Source organism: Pholis gunnellus (assembly GCF_910591455.1).
Source record: "Pholis gunnellus genome assembly, chromosome: 11".
Taxonomy (NCBI): domain Eukaryota; kingdom Metazoa; phylum Chordata; class Actinopteri; order Perciformes; family Pholidae; genus Pholis; species Pholis gunnellus.
Window position 1 is genome coordinate 5,039,254 of NC_136538.1, and position 21,346 is coordinate 5,060,599.

Below are 21,346 nucleotides of genomic sequence, written 5' to 3' on the forward strand. Positions count from 1 at the left end.
GTGAGTAGCCGTTGAAGTGTTGCTCAGGAGTTCGTTGACGCCCCCCCCCCCCCTAAAAAAGAGAAACATCAGATAGAGCCACAGAGCAGAGATCCCTCTTCAAGGACAGATGTTAAAAATATGTTAACCAAAGTTATTCTTAGACATTTGGAAGCTGGTATCAGGTGTTGGATGTTGTGTTTCAGTGTGGAGCTCCACTGTGCTGCCCTGACCCTGCTCTCTCAGCTGGTGGTTCAACTGGTGAACTCTAATCCTCAGGTAAAGACTGACTGATACGGCTATAACTGCTACTACTACTACTGCTACTACTACTACTACTACTACTACTACTCAAACGGCATTGAAAGATGTGTTGGCGGCCTTTGCTGAAATTCACAATTCCTAAATACCGGATGATGTTGGTTGTAACTGTTTGTGGTAGCTTAGCTTAGGCTACATCCACACTTGCTACGTGTACGCCTAGTGTCCACAATCCAGGGGTTTTTTTAAACCCTAAAACTGAGACTTTTGAAAACCCGGCTGACACCATTTTCCCTTTTTTTTTATATAACTTTTCATTTTAGTCACGATTGGCGGAAACGTAGACATTTGAAAACGATGACGCAGACCTCCACGTTCGCTTCCTGATTGGGTCTTATCAGTCACGACCTGTTCTTTCCTGATTCATGACGCCTCGACCACTAGTGGTTCATTCAACATGGACATTGAGTTACAGCCCGTTGCCGACCTTGTCGTCTACGCTGGCGGATTTTCGTGAAGTTTAATTCTGCATTTTACAACGCTGCTACTCCCTACGTGCCCGGAAAGCGAGCTATTGTGGCAATTCCCGTGTCCAGCTGCGTCATCGACCTGCTTCCTGTTTACACTGGTATGTGCATGCCCAGTGTACGTGATCCATGCGTCCTCAGGCATGTTAGTATGCACTGAAAACGTTGCTAAAACACTCGTGTACGGAGATCATTCTTGCTTCCTCTCGGACAACCTATTAATGTGGATGTAGCTTTAGCTAGCATACACCATATCACAGCATATCGCACTTTCAATTACAATTTTTATAATTCAATAAGACGGTAATTGGGTTTAAAATATTGGCTATTGAATGTTAAAACCAACCAACCAATTGTAACCATCTGATTTTCTTATAATGCTTATAATCGCACAGAAGGGTGAGAAATGAAAAAAAAGCGAGTAAATGTGTTTTTCCGATCGATCCACCATCTAGGGTGCGAGTGCAGTTGCTTGTTTAGCCGAGTGGGGGTCGCTGGTGTGCTCGTGCTGCGGCGAGGAGCAGCCGGTGGAGGTGAAGCTGACGGCCGCCGAGGTGCTGGTCAGCTGTACGGCCACCGTGCTGACCAGCACGCATCTACCGCTGGGTGAGTCGAGACGAACACTTTGACACAAGCAAAGAAACGTGTCGCAAACAATACTGTCAAAGAAACCTTTCATAGGGCCAAACTGTTATTTTGTGGATCTGATATACAGGCCTCAATTTAATGTGTGTGTGTGTGTGCGTGTGTGTCAGGTCTGTCCACCTCACTTTCTCTGTGGAGGAGTCTGTTTACGCTGCTGCAGGATGAAGACCAGGATGTGCGAGATTCGGCCTCTGAATTCATCTCTAATGTACCAGCACCTCTGCTCAGAATAGGTACACACACACACACACACACACACACACACACACACACAATCATTACACACTAACTAACATGTACACAAGCATGGTTCTACACATGATATTCACATGGACTTACATGCTCACCCACTCAGAAACAAACACATGCCGAAGCTGTGTAAGACGACAGTGATAATTACAGAAGTACACACATACACACACACACATATGTGTTAACAGACACCAAAAAACAGCATAAACACATGGCGATGTGAAAAAGGGTCGATGACATCATTTCATGCTGAGGGATGGGGAGCATTCCTGGAATGAAGGGCGCAGATTTATGTAAGAGCGAAAAGTGTGTGTGTGTGTGTGTGTGTGTGTGTGTGTGTGTGTGTGTGTGTGTGTGTGTGTGTGTGTGTGTGTGTGTGTGTGTGTGTGTGTGTGTGTGTGTGTGTGTGTGTGTGTGTGTGTGTGTGTGTGTGTGCGTGCGTGTGGTTATGTGTCGTTAGGTGAATGTCTGAGGTTTGCTTCGCTCACAACTATACATCTGATCCCCACCCTCCCAATTCTCTCTCTCTCACACACACACACACACACACACGCTATCAGAGGGCCGACAGCTGCCAGCTCTCAAGTGCCCCTCGCAAAATCAAACCGCCGCGGTGTGACTTCCCGTCCTCGATGACGCTCGCTTCCTGTATTTCCCTCAGCTTTCTTCCGGGAGCCGGAGCCCTGTTGTGTCTGCCGCCGCCGCCGATAGCATCTCGCAGCGTAACACGTGACGGCAAAACATCTCCTCTGGAGCGTCCCCAGCCCCTCGCGGCTACGCCGAGTCATGGGGGAAGACTTTTTTATTTACCCTGAGAAGAAAAAAACTTTTCTTTTAAAGGCAGAGCATGTTTAACGATCTGAGGGCCCAGGAAACGCATTTTACAAAAGTCAGTTGAGGCCAAGATTTTATCCAAAAGCAATGTGTGTGTTCTATATGAGTTTATGTACTTAAGGCCAGATAAGATGTCAGCTAAGAATCCGATAGGAGCTCAACAACATGACCACGGTGGAGAGGTTTTCTCTGGAACAGGAAGAGAACACAATAGGCATAATTGCAGAGTGTGTGTGTGTGTGTGGAGAAATAAGAGTTGGGCATCTTCTTTTGTTCATCCATATTCATTGCCCCTTTTGGAGATTACAGTATTGTGTGTCTGTGTGTGTGTGTGTGTGTGTGTTTGGGAGGCAGTGTGTGTGTGTTACCGGCACACATCACCACTGTGGTAAAAGGAGTGACTGAGTGACTTCACTCTCCAGCCACGCCGCTCCAATGCCCCTGCTTTTTATGGAATTTTATGAAAACTGCCCCAAATTCCTGACTTTATTTCCGACACTCGCCGTACGCACAACAGGAATGTATAGCACGCAACACAGAAAAGACGAAAACGAGGCAGCAAATTGGCGAGCTGAAATGAACGAGCGACTTGGCCGGAAAACAACAGTTGCATTCCTCATGTAAATGAGAAACGACAGAAAAACCTTGAAAGAAATCACACGAGTGTAAAGCAAAACAAAAACCTTCAATTGGAAAAATATGTCATCGTTGTGCTTTGAGAGCTCAAACTTAAGTGATGTTTCTAAAGTTGGATACACGGCAGTGGGCTGGGAGGACATTCTGGTGCTTGGAGAGCTTCGGCATTTAATGAAGTCATCATGAACCAACTCACTGCTGTCTTGAGGAGAACATGTCCGAGTGTGTTAGAGTTCTGCTAAAGTAGAGTTTTCTTTCTCCTTTTTTTTGAATGATTGTTGAAAGTCCGTTTTGCACCAACATAAAATTCTGGCCCGTGCCAAATTTCGGAAAGCGTTTTTACGAGGTTTACTGTGAAGTTCTGGTCCGCCGTGTCAGAGACCTTTTTAATATCTCAAATAGGAAATAGAAAGGGGATAGCCTGGCATGCTACTCAACACCACAGCTATGTAGTGCAATGCTGCGCCGATGGAAAACCAACACTGTGTGTTTGCAGGTCACTGTGTGTGTGTGTGTGTGTGTGTGTGTGTGTGTGTGTGTGTGTGTGTGTGTGTGTGTGTGTGTGTGTGTGTGTGTGTGTGTGTGTGTGTGTGTGTATCTTTCCCATACTCTGCCTGCAGGCCAGCCAGCTAGTCTGCCCATACTCTGTGTGTGTGTGTGTTTTATGACCTGCCGTTGCAGAGTCAAGTATCTGAGGTGTTAGCTACTTCAGATGGAGGCGACGACTCCTGGCCCTTTGATATGGAGGACAGGCAGTGATGTGGGAACAGAGACGGGTTCTGCAACACACAAACAATAACACAATGTACCCCCCCCCCCCCCCCCCCCCCCCTTAGGAAGGAAACACATTTAAATGTAATTGGATTGTTTTATCTCTGTTTAGTTGCTGATCATTTCAGTATAGATCACATGTAAACCAGATGTTTAGTTAAATTAGGTTGTAACAGACGGCGTGTATACACCAAGTATATCTTACAGCCGTTAAAAGAATAGTGAGACGGTTTCTTTCCAAAATGTAGACGAGAAAATCGGTTCCAATGTCATGTCTGTAAATATGAATCTTAAGACTCTCAGAAAGAAAGCAAATGAATGCGCTTCTCAAAATATTGAACCATTCTTTCAAAATGCTGGCGAAAACTCTAAAATGACGTTAAGGCACTCAGTACTTCCGGGTCACTGGTATAACAACTTTTAAAAACAGATATTCTTTCAACGTTAAGTAAGAGTAGGGCCGATCCTTCCCTCACATAAAGTGATTGAATGCTTTGTAACTTTTTTTGTTTTACGTGAAAGAGTTGAATGTTTCTCTTTTACTCCGGAAAAAAAACACAACCTCTGATTTTAAGCCCGGTGAAATCCAAATAAACCTGTTTGGCGTGTGGGAGAGAAATTTAGTTCAGATTCACATCAGGTTCCTCAAAATCAAACTACAGTGGAGCCATTGTCCTGGACAGGAAGAGAAAATCTAATTTAACCCCATCCCCCCCTCCATCACCCCCCCCCCCCCCCAGCATCACCCAAATACCTCCAGGCTAATTGGGTCTGAAATCAAACTCCACTCACCCTCGCTGGCCTTCCAGCACTCGGGGCAGGAACAGAGGGTTCACTTTTTATATATATATATATATATATATATATGTATATACATACTGTATATAGCTAAACTGTGATCCTCCACTTTTAAGTTTTACATTTTAGTACATACATTTTGAGTTGTTTCAGGTCCGCTATCCTTCCTCCTACCACCGTTCTGAAGTAGTGTTTGAACTCGCACTCTGTTGACATCCTCGTGTTTTCCTGTTTCTCAGTGAACCATTAGCAACAAACTTCACCAAAGTAACCCACTTTGCTTACTGTGAAGCCAACACACCCAGTTCATTCATTCACAGTGGATGACGCAGATGAACGGCAGTGAACGGCCCGGCGGGGCTGAAGGACACTCATTAAACGTGCCTCGTCCTATTTTAGAAGAATACTCACTCGACCGTCAAACCTGGCTTTGCGTTTGGTTTGTGTTTGACGAGTCGCCGAACAAGCCCTTCAGAGACGTGTCACGCGTCGCTAATTTAAGAAACTTTGAACCTTTTGCAATAAGTACGCCGTTACTTCACGCTCCGGTGAAAACACACCAACAGAAACGGTGTGTGTCTGTCTGCTGCTTTCACAATGTTTCGACCGGAAAGGCGGCGTGCGAAATGGGATTTGAATGAATTGGTGTGGTGTGAAATAAAGTCACATGTCCGCAGTAATGATGGTGTCTGCAGGCCGTGTTGGAAGTGTGTGTGCATTGTATTCATTGCCGTCTACAGCTGTGGGTCGTAACGCTTGATTGCGATGTGTCTTGAAGATAAAACGGGAGCGCAGAGTGTCTTTGAGTGTCGGTCGTTTGAACGCTCGCTCTAAACTGCAGAGAGTTGAAATCACCAGGATTCATGTCGGGGAAGTAGAAGAGTCTGAACGTGCTGGTCCCACCTGGACCGGACGCAGAGGGTTCTCATTTATGTGGATTTTTGTGGCTTTCCGAATTTTAAAATGTAGCCCAGATTATATTTTCAGGGGTTTCTTTAACAGAAAGAAAGCGACTGTGCAGGACCCTTCCTACAGACTAATGCTGCAACCTCCCACTACAAACACATCCAGTGGAACGCCACTCAAAGTCTGACTTCCTACTTCCTACTTGAACCATCAACTCAAAGGCAGCGCTAAGTATATTAAGCTGTACTGAATTGAAATAAAACACACTATCATATAGTAAAACCCATTCTACATTTAAATTCAATAAGTGAAACAGTAATCCACGCTGCACCAAAGTTATTCCATCAAATGTAAAAACAAAATGCTGCGCTGTTGTCTGGACTCTTGCCAAAGAAACATCAGTTTGTCAGGTCAGCCATGGTGATTGTTTTTGCGCCGCGCAGAACAGGGAACATTCGGACCTCTGAGTTGTCTGGAACGCTTTGTAAAAGTTCAACTTTGACCATTCGTTTCTTGACCCTGTTGCATATTCTATGTCTGAAAAGCGCTGTGAAGTCAACCCACCCAGGAGTCCAAAGTCAGTTGTCGGTTAGAGTCACAGAATCTTCTTGAAAAATGCTTTTATTGTGACATTGTTCTGGCATTTCTTCCCACGTGGCAAAAGAATCCACTCATTTGCTGCTTGGACCTGATCAACAAACAAGCACATTTAAATATTCTGCAGAGAATTTACAAGGCAAACAATCTACCTTTTTTTTTTTTTTTTTACCAATTTAGTCAAAGCATTACATCACCTGTCGGTTGTCTTTGATTTGTGTCTCATAGGAAATGTGACAACCACAGGAGACGCCGTGAGAGAGACGGCCTCTGATTGGCAGACATTGACTTGTATTTGATCCTTTGACCGAACTAACCACTGACTGCTTCATGACCATCGCTGCTCCATTATTTCTATGTTAATGCTCACCATTCACTGTGTTTCGTACTGTTATCTTCATGGTAATGTTTCCTGATGATGATGCTGTTGTTGCTGCTGCTGCTCTTGCTCTCCGTGCTGTTTTCTCGCCAAGCACCAGAGGAAGTCGGGGCTGTAAAGTGTGTTTTTATTTCGCACCTCTCTATCTCACACCTTCGCTTCCTGGTGTCTCGGCTCCACTGCGGCGTCTGCAGCGCGAAGCTCTTTGTGAGATGAAGGAGTGCTGCTTTGGGCTTTCGAGAAAGTTGATGTGGTGGGAGATTCTGCCGCTGTCGGTTGGAAATTTGTTCAGAGTTTTCACACAACCGTGATGCACTCTCAAGCGGAATCAAATGTTTTTTTTCAGAAGCCCCAACTGGTCATCAGTTTAGGTCCCGCACTTATATTTTCTTTGCGGCCCCTAGACTGTATGGAATAAAGACTGTTCAGCAGAGCAGGTGTGGTTTAGGGACCAGTACGGTGGTCCGTCAGGACGGCTTACAGACCCCCAGGGAGGGAGGGGGGGGGGATGTGGCCCCTAACCCAAATCCCTCAGACGTGGGTGGCTGAACAGAGGAATGAACTTCCCACTACAGTGGACGTGATGACACCAGCGAGTGGAGGAGTGTGGGGCGGGAAGCGCTTCCTCTCATTTCACTTGTCCTCGAAACGCCGCCCCCCCCCCCCCCCCCCCTCCCCTCCCCCGCTCAAAAAGACATCTGAACCCCCCCCCCCCCCCCCCCCCCCCCCCCCAGCTGCAAAGGCTCAGGAAGGATTTAGTGAACAGCAAAGGTCTCTTCACTCTCTTAATTTAATTCAGTGACTTAAATGACACGACTGTTGATCAGACACAGTGAGGCTGCTGCGCTGTGCGAAACCTTGATGTTCAAATCCTGTGTTGTACTATTGGAGTTTATAATCAGTTACCCACAATTCAGCACGTTTAGCCTTCAGGAATAATATGCATTATTTCCATCTCTTTTATTATTTTCTCCAAGGATTGTGGGATTTTTTTTAAATGTAGTTTTTGTATGGACACAGCCCATCAGCCTGAGTAAAAAAACGAATGAAGGAAAAGTCAACTAAACTACACAATACTTTATGTGCAATACGTTCAGATAAGCCGGCTCGAACAGGGAAGGAAGTGAGTCGGTACAATGCAAGATTAGATCGCTGTAGTTTTGTATGAGACAGCATTTTTATACCTTTTTATCAGAGATCTGACAGCAGAGAGGAGAAATAATGGGAGTGAGCGAGGTGTCGCAACAATGGTCTTCTGCGAGACTCGAACCTTTGATGTCGGTCACACCTCTAGACAACCATTGCACCGCCTCTTCTTCTGGAGCTAAATGTTTTGAATTAACTCCGGCCCCAGTTTTAATTGAAATTGTCAGGAATTAGCTATCAACGTTTCTAGCCTGAATCCATGTCAGTCCAAAAATCATTAACAATACTCATTGTCTACTGTATGCCCTGTACAATAATTGTAACAGTGTACTGTATTTGCTGTTAGTATACCAACCAATGTACGTGGATCAAACGATGACTTTGGAATGCCGCTCATCATTTCAACTTATAAGCAAAAGCTAAATTATAGACGTTCATTCTTGACCTTTTGAAATGGTGTTGACAAGACCACTAACTCCAGGTGCTTTGACCAGCTTTTTCCGGAGCTTTTAACCGTACCACATGGTCTTCATAAGCGGATAATACCCGGAGCCTTGGCTGTGCTGTATTCAGCGATGAGTATAGCGCCTTTTCCCACTGGACAAAAACACAATAATAAAGTGTGCACGATAAAGGACTTGTTATGGTTCTTGAAAATTTACATATTAAGCACTTTTTAGAAACTTGGTTATCGGTCATGACCAAAAGATCTTAGTTCAGTTTAAAAAATAAAAAAAGCTCATAATGGTACAACTGTTATTCTGTTTCCACATGTGGCACAAGGTTAAGTTTTCCCCTCACACAGAGCCCTGCTCAAATGTACTAAAAGAGTGCCAGCGGACGGAGTGTGTGCCAGTGGATGCCAATGGCACACACACACACACACACACACACAGCCTCACCCCATCGTACATCGGACCCATTCATCCACCAACTGGCTCTGATATTGTTATTTGCAGAGACAAGATTGTCTTACATAAACTCACACAAACTCAAACAATACCTAACACACACACACACACACACACACACACACACACACACACACACACGCCAGCAACAGCGTGAAAGACAATCCCCTTGAGAAACTGAGCATTTTGCGCCAAAAGCTCGCGGAGGGGGAAATCGCATTAAGCGACGTGTGAAACCGCCGTAGAAAAGCCGATAAATTGAATGCAGCTACAATTTCCTATTATGCCCCTTAATGTTGGCGAGGGGGGAGGGGGGCCTGTAAAGGCTTGACATCAGAGGCCGGGCTGTCCCAGAGAGAGAGGCGGCTTCTCGGTAAAGAAAGGAATTCGTCACTCAAGCTCCTAAACTCTTAAATCTCCTCTAATGCTGTCCAATCAGCAGCCTCTAATGTTCACAGAGCGGGTTTCCCTCGCCGCTCAGACTTCAGGCTCTGCTCCGATTTTACGCCGCCTCTCTAAAGAGGAAAAACAATCTGGGTTCCCGACCGTGTGTGTGTGTGTGTGTGTGTGTGTGTGTGTGTGTGTGTGTGTGTGTGTGTTTTTTTTGTACTGTATGTGTGCTGATGTGGGGTCTGTATACCTCCCCTCCCTCCTCTCTTCCCATAGTGCTAGTGTTTTGGCTAGTGTCTCTCAAAGCCTTTTGAAGTCTCTGGTGTTATCTGGGTGTCAGGTGTGGTGAGGATGGTCAAGGTGGGAGAACAACAACACACACACACACACACAAACAACCTCTGTGTTGCTGCGTGGACAACTGGAGTCGTTAAATGAAGTCGTACGTTATGTTTTCCTTCCGTTTGAAGTGCGTGTCCTCACACTTGCACTTCCTCCGCTCTCGTATTGAACGCAGCGAGCGTGGGCTCATGACGGGCCTCTGGTTATGTGTAGAAGCATTATGGCAACAGAGGGCTATTTGTAGCAAGACTACTTTAAAAAAAACACATAATTTATTTAGTCACTAAATGTAAGAACCACGTGAACGTCATGTTCACACATGCGGGCGATCCATTCCTACATCCATTCATTAGCACGTCAACAGGAAACGGAGCGCGCACGAGCGTATTGGTGTAACGCGCAGGATAGTTGTGAGTCCACTCACACACGCCCCGGTCGTGGTCGGCTGTGTGAGTTATAGTTTTGTTTCCCAGAAGGCCCTCCAAGCCCAGAGGAGAGACACACACACACACACACACACAGAGTTTGGATCATACAGTTGCATACCAGTTACGTTCTTGGGGGAAATCAGGTGAAGGTGGAAGATTCTCTACATGCAGGTGCTCATTAATCAGATTATATTTATTTCACATTTGATAATCCTGCCACCTGAAAAGGGTTTTTTTTTCCTTGGGCTTGCGTCAGACTCGCACACATTTTTTTTTCCTGCATCTGAATTTGACAGAAAGTGTTCTGTTCATCTGTGGAAACGGGACGTATTTAGAATTATTCATTTCAGTTTGACTTTTCAGTCTTAGACTTAGCTTGGATTCAATTATTTTGGATACAGTTGACACGCCACTACGGGTAATGGTTTTTCCTTTCATGCCACCGCATCACACGATACTCGGCGGGCTGGGTCTGCTTCGTCATGCACATCTCCTCCCGTAGAAAACCCAATTAGAAACCTGTGTGCGCCGTTCATTGCCAGAGAAATCGGGTTTCTCCTGCAGGGATCTCAGCGTGGTAACCACGGTTAACCTTTAGGCTGGTGGAAGAAACCAGGCGCTCCCCGACATGTTTTTCTTTTTTTTTTAAACATCAGGTGATTGTAGACTGTCTGCTTGGTGGCTGCAGCATTCCTGGCCCCGTCTTGACTTCTTACTGTCTGTTACATGTTTCCACCTCTTCAAAGCCAGGCAAACGCATCGTGCACTAAAAATGTCCACTCTTCTGTTGATTACAGCTCGCATAACCATCCAGCAACTATCATAATCATTTTTAGAAGTGATTAACACTAATACTATCAAGAAAAACACACCTAGCCTAGTCATACTGTAATATGACTAAGAGGAGGTTCACACTAGATCAATGAATTAAAACACAAAATGCTTTTGTACAGATGAGATTTTAAGAAATAGTTACGCTTTGACACAACAGTCAACTTAGCTTGATGACAAATTGAAACGTTAGCTTGCTAAAGTGTGACCTATTTGGATTGAAAAGAGCTTCTAAGAGGACGTGCTCCACGCATCTGACCCGACACTTGATTAAAAGGCTGTTTTGATAACGACAGAAACTGAGAAGATTTCAAACCACATTTGAATAAAAGACCTCAAATTCCAAAACCTCACATCAATAACTTTGAATAAATGATCAAATAATGATGGTTAAGTTCACGTGCAATGGACACATTTCTCCAGATATGCTTCTATAACCAAAGGAGTCTTCACTCCTTCTTGCAAAGCCGTGAACTTTCAGGTTTAACATCATCACTGCACTCCAGATGTTTCCGAGTCTGTACTAGCTAATACTTTTCTGAAGTTTTAATGACACATCCTGATTTCTCTAACTAGCTAGTAGCTACTAAGAACTTATGAAAGACTGCGTCGCCACATGCGTCTCGATTGACCACTTGCGATCGGATCTCGGTTGTTTTCTTACCTCATTATGAGCTTGAGCACCACCTTAGATCCCGGGCCAGAGGTCCTCGGGTCACTCCAAAGCTGAACTTCAGACTAAAGGTGAAACAAACCAGAAGTCCAACCGCCACTCAGCTGACACGTTCACCTAATGACACGGCAACAGAAGCCGGCTACGGGTGGGAAAAAACTCGACACGGTCACACGCAGCAAACGAGCTGTTTGTGACTGGTGCAAAGACGGCCTTTGAACACGCTTGTTGTGGCTGTCGACCTCGTGTGTCTCAAATGTTAAACACTGTTTACAGACTTTGCATAAACGCGTGTCCTCCTCCTGCCCTCAGATGTGACAGGTGCGTCCGTGTGTCCTCCGGTGGCCCTGGACTCGGGCGTGGGGCTCCTGTGTCGCCTCTTCGAGCTGTGGGGGCAGACGCCGGCGGGCGTCCTTGCCCTGACAGAGTGGCTGCTGGGAGATGAAGACGCTGGCGATGAAGCGGTTGCGGACGAAGCCCCCGGTCTGGTGAGAAGCCGCCGCGTAGCCTCGGGGCCGCCGACTTCGCCTTAGTGACCTTAACTGACGTTGTTACGCTCCAGCACAAAAAACATCACAGGAACACTGCGACGTGTTAGACGTCATGTTCTCAGCGGTGATTTCCATGAAGTGAAACTGATGACCGATGACCGTGAAGGCTGTCACGGCTTCATTTTCTATGGCTGAACCACGGATTGTTCCTTAGCTGCCAGGGTGGAACAAATAGGACGTTTATGCACTGAGTGTAAAATCACCACTTAAGGCACTTGGCCTGTGATTCGGGGTTGGTCTAACTCAGTGTCTGTGTGGATTACAGGGACAGAGGGGGCACTTTATTTCGTTTTATTCTGATCACAGTAGTGCAGCAGTCAAAACAGCTGAGTGTTTTAGGCCACCAAGGTTTCTGCCCTCCAGCCACACGTTGTGTAGCTGCCCATTTCGTTAAACAGCTGAGACGCATTGTGCACTACATAGTGGAGCGTTTAGCAGCTAAAGACGGCCATACGTCACTTTAGGTTGAAACTTTATAATTGTTGAGTTTACAGCTTGTTCTGTTTGCCAAAGCAGCCCAAACATGTTTTATTAATTCATTAATTCTGATTTAAATCCACGTCCCAGTAACCAAACTCCCATTTCGCTTGTTCCCAGGACGAAGAGGACTTCCTGTTCGAGAAGGGGGATCTGAACCTGTGGGCCGAGCCGGTCCAGTGGGTGAAGCTGCTTCACGGACACGTCGGCTCCCTCATCCCGGCCTCCACCCGGGCCCCAGGCTTCTCGGGGCCGGACCAGGTCCACCGAATCCGTACGCTGTCGACTCGGGCCCGAACCCAGGCCCTCGGCTCCCAGCGGGCCCTGGACTCCCTCCCTGCCCTGCCCCAGTTCTCCTCCACCTCGGAGCACGCCCGGCTGCTGCTGCGGCACCAGAGGGCCACTCTGGCTCTAGATGTGCTGGAGAGGCTGAGGTAGAGGAGGTCTCCCTGTTTGGCTTTTATTTTTATTTTTTAGGGTACAATTTGGTAAAGTCAAGGTTCTTAATATTGAAATGAAAGAAAAAGTATCCGATGAATGCTTCAATGAACGCTTGAGGCCACAGACTGGCTTTGTGGTCGAGTCTTCTCATCACAACAAGGGAATGAAGGAAACAACAGGATTCTGTGTTTTTTTACTCTGTCCTCTCTCACTTTGTCTTACATGTGTTCATTGGTTACCAGATGTGTTTTACATTTTTACAATGACTGTTCCTGTCTTTTTGTTCAATAAAACATTATGTCTGACATGACTGCACTTTCGTTTCCCAACTCCTATTTTATCCCGAAAGGAAAAAAATAACGCTGAATGTCAACAATAATTGGAAGGCCGTGTGAGTGTTTGCGTGCCGAAGCCATAACAATAACTCAGTGCCGGAGCTCGGGCAAAGCAACACCCGACGCTGTTCTCCTATCGGCGGGGAATGTGTCACACGACAAACGCGTCCCAACAGTGTCCACCATTGAGCAAGTTCTGCTTCCTCCATGTCTACTGGGGACTTAAGGGTCGGGAACAAAACAACGACGAAGGCTTCGAGCGTCGACTTCAATGGCGCGATTGTGCGGCGACGCGGGCTTTACAACCCAGATGTGGGAATTGTGGAAGGCGCGAGGGTTTTCTTCTCTTGACACGTCCCCAAAGTTGTGTTCCAGTGTTCCCTCAGTCTTCTACTGTGTGTTTATACGAGCTGTTATTTTCCTGCGATATTTAATTTACTGCAGGATTCTTCCCGTTGGACTGTTTTTATGCTTCCCTCTACTTTTCCTGGTTATGTAATTAGGAGGACGGCACAATGGACTACTGTCCTGTGTGTGTGTGTGTGTGTGTGTGTGTGTGTGTGTGTGTGGGGATCCATGCTGCCGTCTCATACAGCTGGACCCTTCTCCCTCCCTGGTAGCCATGTTCCCTGTAACCGTAAAACTGACGTAATGTTTTGGGACAGCTCAACGTCCCCCAATAAAAATGTTTAAATACAGAGCCGTGTGATGGGGGGGAGAGAGCGTTTTTTTCTGCAGACGAGGACAGGTTCAAGGGATTTCTCAGGAGCCTCGCCGTGTCTGTCCTTCACATTAAACTATTTATCACAACTTGCAAAGCACAAATAGTCCTGGGGCAGCCCTCAGACTAATTTTAGGGTTGGTAGTAGTAGATTCCAAGCTCTTATGTCACTTGTTTTTCGCCTGTTGCTTATTTCCCCTCCCACTTCTTTTTGTTTTCTCCAACCAAACCATGCAGCACTTAAAGAAATATTGAATCAAGTCACAGGGAGACAAAATCTTTTATTTTTATAACCACTCTTCCAATTATGATCCCATGTGGAAAAGGCTTAATGGTTACCAGTGTCAGAAACCGGCAATTTCTGGTGATATGTGTCGCACATCGTTTTTACACCCTCCTGTCTCGTTGGAGTCTCTGCTGCCAACACTGCAATCTTTCCACTGTGGGTTTTTTATTTTTATTTTGTTTAAACTTGACATAGCTTCAAGAGTGCAGCGGAGTAGTTGTGACATTTTCATGTGAACATTCTGCCATCCTGAGAAGGTTACATCACGCTTGCTTATTGCAACCGCTGCCCCTCTGTGTCTTGAGCTCTACTGTATAAAAAACCCACAGGTGACATACAAAAATACACATTTTCTCCCATAAGAGAGTGACATTATCACTGCGAAATGGGATCTGAATGGGCCTTGAAATCTTGCCCCAGCTCCGTCCAGCAGGGGGAGCTCCAGTCTTTTTTTTTTCGCGCAGTTCTCACCTTGCCCTCGTGGGGGCAGTGTTGCTCTGCCGCGCCGCATTGAAAAACCACATTCCTGCAGTCTGGGCTGAGATTGGGAGAAAAACAAGTTGGGGTTTGGAACTCAAAGAGTGGCTCAAAAAGATTTAACCAAAAGCAAATCCGCTTTGCGTTTCGAATGACTCAACGTGTTCTTTAGGAGCGCTTTCTAATCTCGAGGTGGAGTCCACATATTGATGTTTAGTTTTGAGACAATAGGGAAGTAGGTCATGTGCGCGCGCTAGGCTTGAACGTCTACTTTGCCATGTGTAGTAGTAGAAGAAGAAGGAATAGGCTGCTGTTGCTCTGTGGAAGTCGATTATGCAACCGGTTTGCAGCTAAAAATTGTACTTGCACTCTGCCTGGACTCCTAAGCTCATACTTGTGGTCTCACCCCGAGAGAGCGAGAGAGAGTTTCCTTCCATTACAAATACATGTGTCAGCTTCCAAGTGTGGTGGTCCAGAGGTGGAGAGGGGTGGCCTTGTCACTTGTCGTTTCTTTTTTAGGAGTCTCTTCCAAATTCATATGTGTTGCTTTTGAGTAAGGCACAAAGCGCGCCTCCCCCCTAACGTGTGACCCAGGTGTGGATGTGTGTACGGTTAATTTTCCTGTAGAACAGCTCGCATGCGCAGTAGACGTCCTCCTGGTGTGTTTCTACATTCTTTCGCAGCGAGAGTCGACCAAAAAAAACCAAAACCAACTTCCACAAAATTGGTTGTGTGATTAAAAGTGTGTGTGTGTGTGTGTGTATATGTGTGGGGGAGGGGGGGTAGAGGGGTGTGAGGATGGGGGCGTTTGCTGGGGTTGTATTTCAAGGCGTGGTGTTAGAGAATAGGCGGCCAACCGGTGAGTGGAAGTTTCCTCCGGGAGGAGGGGAGGAGGCGGCTCCTCGCAAAACTTTGCACCGACTTCAGTTCGCCCCTCCCTGGCCACCGCCAGGCATTTATACCCATGTAAAAAGGCTCGAGCGCACAGTGAAGCACTCTGGCTCAGCGCTTCTCGAGGGGAGGACATAAAGCCACCTACGACTCAACAATACAAAACCTACACCCCCCTTTTTTTCTTCACCGCCTTCTTCTGCGGACTTAAGCTGCACACAAACTTTTAAAGGCAACTTTTCCTCAACCAAAACCAGTCGTGGCACAAACTAACGCTTCCGCACGTCGCGTTCAAGGATCTTGGTCGGTCCTCCATGAAAGAGGGAGTGCAGCAAACTTGGGGAAAAGAGATGTCTGCGACCGTCTTGTCTGCGTTCTACGACATGGACATGCTTTACAAGGTAAATGTTTGACAATATATGGGGAGTTTTATTTGAAGCGCTAACGTTAGCGCGCTCCGACTTGTTGCATGTGTTCAGCTGCAACAGGTTGTGACGTTGCAGGCGAACGCAGCCTAAACGTGCCATGTGGTCAAAATAGTAAGAAAATTGGTGCCAGGTAACTAACTCGTGTCTTTGTTTTCTCCTATAGCAAGATAAAAGCATGAACATGAACGCCCTCCACATCAACAGCATGCTGGACAAGAAAGCGGTCGGGGCTCCGGTCACGTCTCCGGGCTCCGGCGGCCCCTTTGCACCGGGATTTTTCCGCAGAAACTCAACCAGCAACTTGGAGGCAATGAACAACGGAAACAAATACTCGATGGGCTCCTACGGCAGCCTGAAGGAGAACACGCCGGGCAACAACATCAGTGCCACGGCCCTCATGAACAAGGAGAACAAGTTCCGCGACCGCGCTTACAGCGACAACGGAGACCGGGGCGTGCTGCAGCAGAAGCCCGGCTCTCAGATCAACTCCACCCGCTACAAGACCGAGCTCTGTCGGCCCTTCGAGGAGAACGGTTCGTGCAAGTACGGGGAGAAGTGTCAGTTCGCCCACGGCTACCACGAGTTGAGGAGCTTGTCCCGCCACCCTAAGTACAAAACTGAGCCGTGTCGCACCTTCCACACCATCGGTTTCTGTCCGTACGGTCCCCGGTGTCACTTTATCCACAACGCCGACGAGCGCCGGCCGTCTCCACCCGCCAACGCTAACATGCAGGCGGGGGAGTCCAGGTCGGCTCGCGAGCTGTGCGGCTACGGCCAGAGGGACATCCTGCCGCAGCTCGGCTACACCCAGAGGGACAGACCAAAGCTTCACCACAGCCTCAGCTTCTCCGGCTTCTCCACCCACCACGGGCTCGAGTCTCCCCTGCTCGACAGCCCCATGTCGCGGACTCCACCGCCTCCCACCACCGCCTCCTCCTCCTGCACCTCCACCTCGAGCTTCTACGACGACGTGCTCTCTCCCAACTCCGTGTCCTGCATCAACAATGCCTTTTGCTTTCCCGGACAGGACTTAAAAGCCTTACTGGCCCCCCTGGCTGTGCACACCCCGAGCGGGTACGCCAACAACCACTCCACCGGTGCCTACTACGGGAACATGCAGAGCAGCGCGTGCCCGCCCTCCCCTCCGACGTACAACATGAGCCACTTGCAGGCGCTGCGCCGCCTGAACGAGTCGCCGGTGTTCGAGCCTCCTCCCAGCCCTCCGGACTCGCTCTCCGACCGGGAGAGTTATGCGAGCGGGTCCCTCAGCTCTTCCGGGAGCCTCAGCGGCTCTGAGTCTCCGAGTCTGGACGCTGGAAAGCGTTTGCCAATCTTCAGCAGGCTGTCGATTTCAGATGACTAATCGGTTTTGTTTTTTCTTCGTTTTTTTTGTGGTGTTATATGGATTTATGGACTGATCCGGCGGTTTGAGGAGCCACAGGTTGTCAGTGAGTGAGGTAGACTGTCCTTCAAGCAGAGGATCCCGGTCAACCCTCCGCCCCCCATTTCAGCAGCAACCACCCTGCAGAAGTGCCTTTTTGAGTAAGACATTGAGTCCCTACCAGCTCCAGGGGTGCTGACCCTGCTCTGACCTCCCTGGAGGGGGGCAAGAGTAGAGGACCCCCCCCCCACAGGGATCAATAAAGCTTCAGACATTTAAGTGTCCTTGACCTGGCATTAGTTTAGTATTTTTTTTTCCTCTATGTATGTAATATAGCTGTATTAAAACTTAGATAGCAAACAGAAGGCATTCCATCAGTGCCTTGCCCGAGGGCTTCATGGCAGCCCCCTCCCTCTCTCCCTTTTTTTGCTCTATCAGGCAAGCCACACTTTTCCTGGGATTAGATGTGTGTTAACGTGACTTGACAAGAAGAAGAGACTGTAAGCGGTTTTCAGATTTCCTCCCATCCTGCCAAGAATATGCCTTGACTCAAAGTAACATTTATTTTTTTTTGTCCTTTTTATCAAAGTGTGTTTTTTTTTCCTTTTTCTTCTCTGAAAGCTTCAACTTCCATTCCAGATCTGTCTTCTCCCAGCGCCACCCAGTGGTTCGGTCGGTTAGTCTAGTTCGTTGCTTGGATAAAAAGCACTCTTGAGTTGGGTTTGTTTGGGGAAATCACTGCTGATGGTTGAATATATATTTTTTTAGCTGTTTTTTGAGTGATCTACATAGCTGTGCATAACTGGCTATGGACTATTTAACTTATTTATTATCTTGTGAAAAAAGTATAGGCTACATTGGTAATTTGTGTCCATACTGTATTTATCAAGTATGATGAAGCAATAGATCTATATTCTTTTATGTTTAAATTATGGTCGCCATTATTAATCTGCATAAAGTGGAGTGTATGTTCTTTTCACAGTAATATATATATTTTGTTGTTGTTTTTTTTCCTCTTTTTTTGTAACTTCACTCGGTTATTTTTATTGTAAATGAGTTAAAAAAAAAAAAAATCTTAATTTAAGAGAACGTATGTGATATTTATTTCATTAATTTTGTTTCCTTGTTTACGTTTATTAAAAAAAAGTTTGCGTGATTGCTGTTTGCTCCTGAGGTTGTGTCAGTGCTGTAGAAGACTTTTTTTTTTTGAGGATCCCTATTTAGATGTTTCCGTAGAATGTATAAACAATGTGGTTGTACAGACCGTCCAAACCTTACTTCTTTTTGTTGATCTAGATCAGACTTCAGTGACAAAGAACCCAAGTCAATAAATTAACCAAAAAGTATTTTAATTTTGATATTTTTTTCTCTCTGTCTGCACGAGGTCACACTGTGATTCCAGCCACGTGCTAAAGAATGTAGCATCCCTTGTGCCCCAGTATTATTGTGTAGTGCCTATATGGGGTTCACCATCTTGACATGCCTTAAAATTAACCAAATAAAGTATTTTTCCTAAATGGCATCTTTTATACACCGGTTGAACTGAATGTAGTGTTGGATTCTGAAATATTTTTTTATTTCTTAAAGGTTGTTACCACTCAGACACGCTGACAAAAACAACCGTAACCTTTCAAAATCCCCATTCCTCCTCTTAGATTTCCGTTTGCTCTTTTTTTTTTTTGGATATTGAAATCTAGTCTTGAGTTTGCTGGAGAGGGAAGTGGGTGAACACGTTTGGTTTTGTACATAGTAGGTACAGGGGGAAGCGCACTATGTACTTTTGACTACTTTATCAGAAGTAAAGCTTTTTGAATGTAACAAAACGGACAAAAAAGGCAACGAGAGTTGTGATCTTTTTTTGGGGGCGGGGGAGTCAGTTCACTACAAATTGAGTGTGAGACTTAACTTTGTACTGTACATTTTTTTTTGTAGTTCTCCCAATAAAAATCATTTTCAAAAAACCAAACAAAGCTTCAGACTGTCGGGCTGTGATTTCCTACACTACACGTCACAGTGAACCCGTCAGATGTTGCAGCTCTGGAGGAGCCCCAGCTGCCTTGTGGCACTACTTGGCATGGGGCCCTCAGAAGGGGCCCGTCCTCAGCATACAGTATAAAAGCACTGACCTGTTCAGTTTCCAGGTGTCCCCGATCTCAAACCAAGGAAGAACTGAACTGTAGGTGGGCTCTGGTACAGGAACAAATCTGGTTCTGAAAGCCCTGAATAAATAGGGAATAGTACATCATGATCTGTAGGTCGGCACCGTCTGAGGGAAGGACGTCTGGGGTTTTAAAATGGAAATTGATCCGGAGCCCAGACCCACAGGAAAGTCAGTAGAATGTGTCGGTAGCTGATGATGGTTGTCATCCACATTTTGGACCGAAAATGTATCAATATATTGAATCACCCCATAGGTGCAAAAGTGCAGAATGACATCACTGGAGATTGTGTTGTGGGTACCAACAGTAAAATGCATTCTGTCATGTTGACGTTTAACAAAATATGGAAAAGTCAACAAGAATTTTGGCTTTTGAAATGTGTTCTTCTCTGCCTTGGTGATGGTGAGGGGGGGTAAACATTGTAGCCAACATAGATCAAACAACACGCCGTATTACTAGGTCCGCTCTAGCATGTGGAGAACCAGAACCAGAACACAACCAAAACCATGCGGGGTAGACTGAGACCACGCCACAGTCAAATGAGAGGTTTTTCTAAAGGCACGCTGGTGCTCTGAAACAACCGCCAAAAAGCACCACAAAATTCCTCGTTGTGACTTTAAGATCTTAAATCTTAACCTCAATTCATGACCTTCATCCTTTTGTTAATGGAACTCTCAAACCCTGGCGAGAGTTTTTCAACCGTTGGATTCCTACTAGCCGTTAACCCCCGGTGGGCCTCAGCTAACGGTTTACAACAACATCAATACGTATACGGATAAATGGAGAACTAATCACAGAAAACCTTCACTGTTGCTTTTATTAGTTTTGTAAGGTCTCTATCAAAAGCACTGTTGTTCCATGTTGAATGACAAAGCTTCTGAAAGGGGCCCGCTCGCGCCCGGAGCCCTCATTTGAAAGCTACAACGTGCCATTTAAAGTGAGTGTCTAGACCACAAGACCGCCTTCCAGAGGTAGTCCAGAAGAGACAAATTAGAGGGATTTGATGTCTTTTACAACACCACCAGGCCGGTTTTTAATTTGCTATCCATTACTTGTCTGCTACATTATTAGGCTTGTTCGAGGTGAACTGTGCCTCGGCCTATAGGAGTGGACGAGATCAGCAGCATGATGGAAGAAGACAAATCACTGAGGTGAAGCCCGACGCTTTCTAGCAGCCTTCAAATAAAACACAGGAAGCTGTGTGTAGCTGTGTGTAGCTGTGTGTAGCTGCCGATATATATTCTATCCTTTATTCTCTCCATGTCTCTGCAGCTTGTTTGTGCTATAAATAACCATTATTATTATTGTTATGATCAACCACAAACATGCCTGGTAACAGATTATCCCTTCGTTGCACAGCATGAGAATAATAGCCTACAAACTAGCGTTGAATATTGCAATTATACAGAAAATTAGGGTTTTCTACAAAACATGGGTGTTTGTTGTCAAAAACTAGGAGCCAATCAGCTGTTTCCCATCATGCCCAGGGACTTGCGGAGCAACTGCGGCGTCTGGCTCTGAAGACTGTGGTCGCCTCGACCTCGTGAGGTTGTCGGGATCCAGTCGGACTCAAATCTAACCAACACACACGCTGTGCGGCCGGGCTCGCCCCGAACAAGCCTGTTGCTTCATTATAATTCACTTCTCGCTCCACTTCTAACGCTGCATGCATACCTGCTCCCTGCTTATCGGCCCCACAGAAAACAGTCATAGTATAGTATGTAGTATATACATATATACTTAGATAATATATAAAAATAAAAATGTCAGTAGAGCATGACGAAAAAAGTCAGAATGAAGTCATACTATAGTATGTCGTTAAAAAAAGTCATACAAATATAGTAAGTATAGTATGTTGAAGAAAGTCATAAAAAAGTCACAGTATAGTGTGTC

The 21,346-nt window shown here is 46.1% G+C and overlaps 2 protein-coding genes across 2 annotated transcripts in view; both read left to right on the top strand.

Moving 5' to 3' along the window:
* The window catches only part of thada (THADA armadillo repeat containing), an 83,841-nt gene extending 70,759 nt beyond the window's left edge, over positions 1–13,082 (top strand). Inside the window, exons 34-38 of the mRNA XM_079168655.1 lie at positions 186–258; positions 1,223–1,373; positions 1,523–1,645; positions 11,619–11,794; positions 12,455–13,082. Coding sequence (XP_079024781.1) covers positions 186–258; positions 1,223–1,373; positions 1,523–1,645; positions 11,619–11,794; positions 12,455–12,772 — 841 coding nt within the window. The 3' untranslated portion in view covers positions 12,773–13,082. The remainder of the gene's footprint in view (positions 1–185; positions 259–1,222; positions 1,374–1,522; positions 1,646–11,618; positions 11,795–12,454) is intronic.
* A 2,513-nt stretch (positions 13,083–15,595) lies between these two features.
* Positions 15,596–19,264, top strand: zfp36l2 (zinc finger protein 36, C3H type-like 2). The gene is made up of 2 exons (XM_079169121.1): positions 15,596–15,886; positions 16,077–19,264. The coding sequence occupies exons 1-2, from the start codon at positions 15,800–15,802 to the stop codon at positions 17,274–17,276; spliced, it is 1,287 nt and encodes a 428-aa protein (XP_079025247.1). The 5' UTR covers positions 15,596–15,799; the 3' UTR covers positions 17,277–19,264.
* Positions 19,265–21,346: the final 2,082 nt, after the last annotated feature.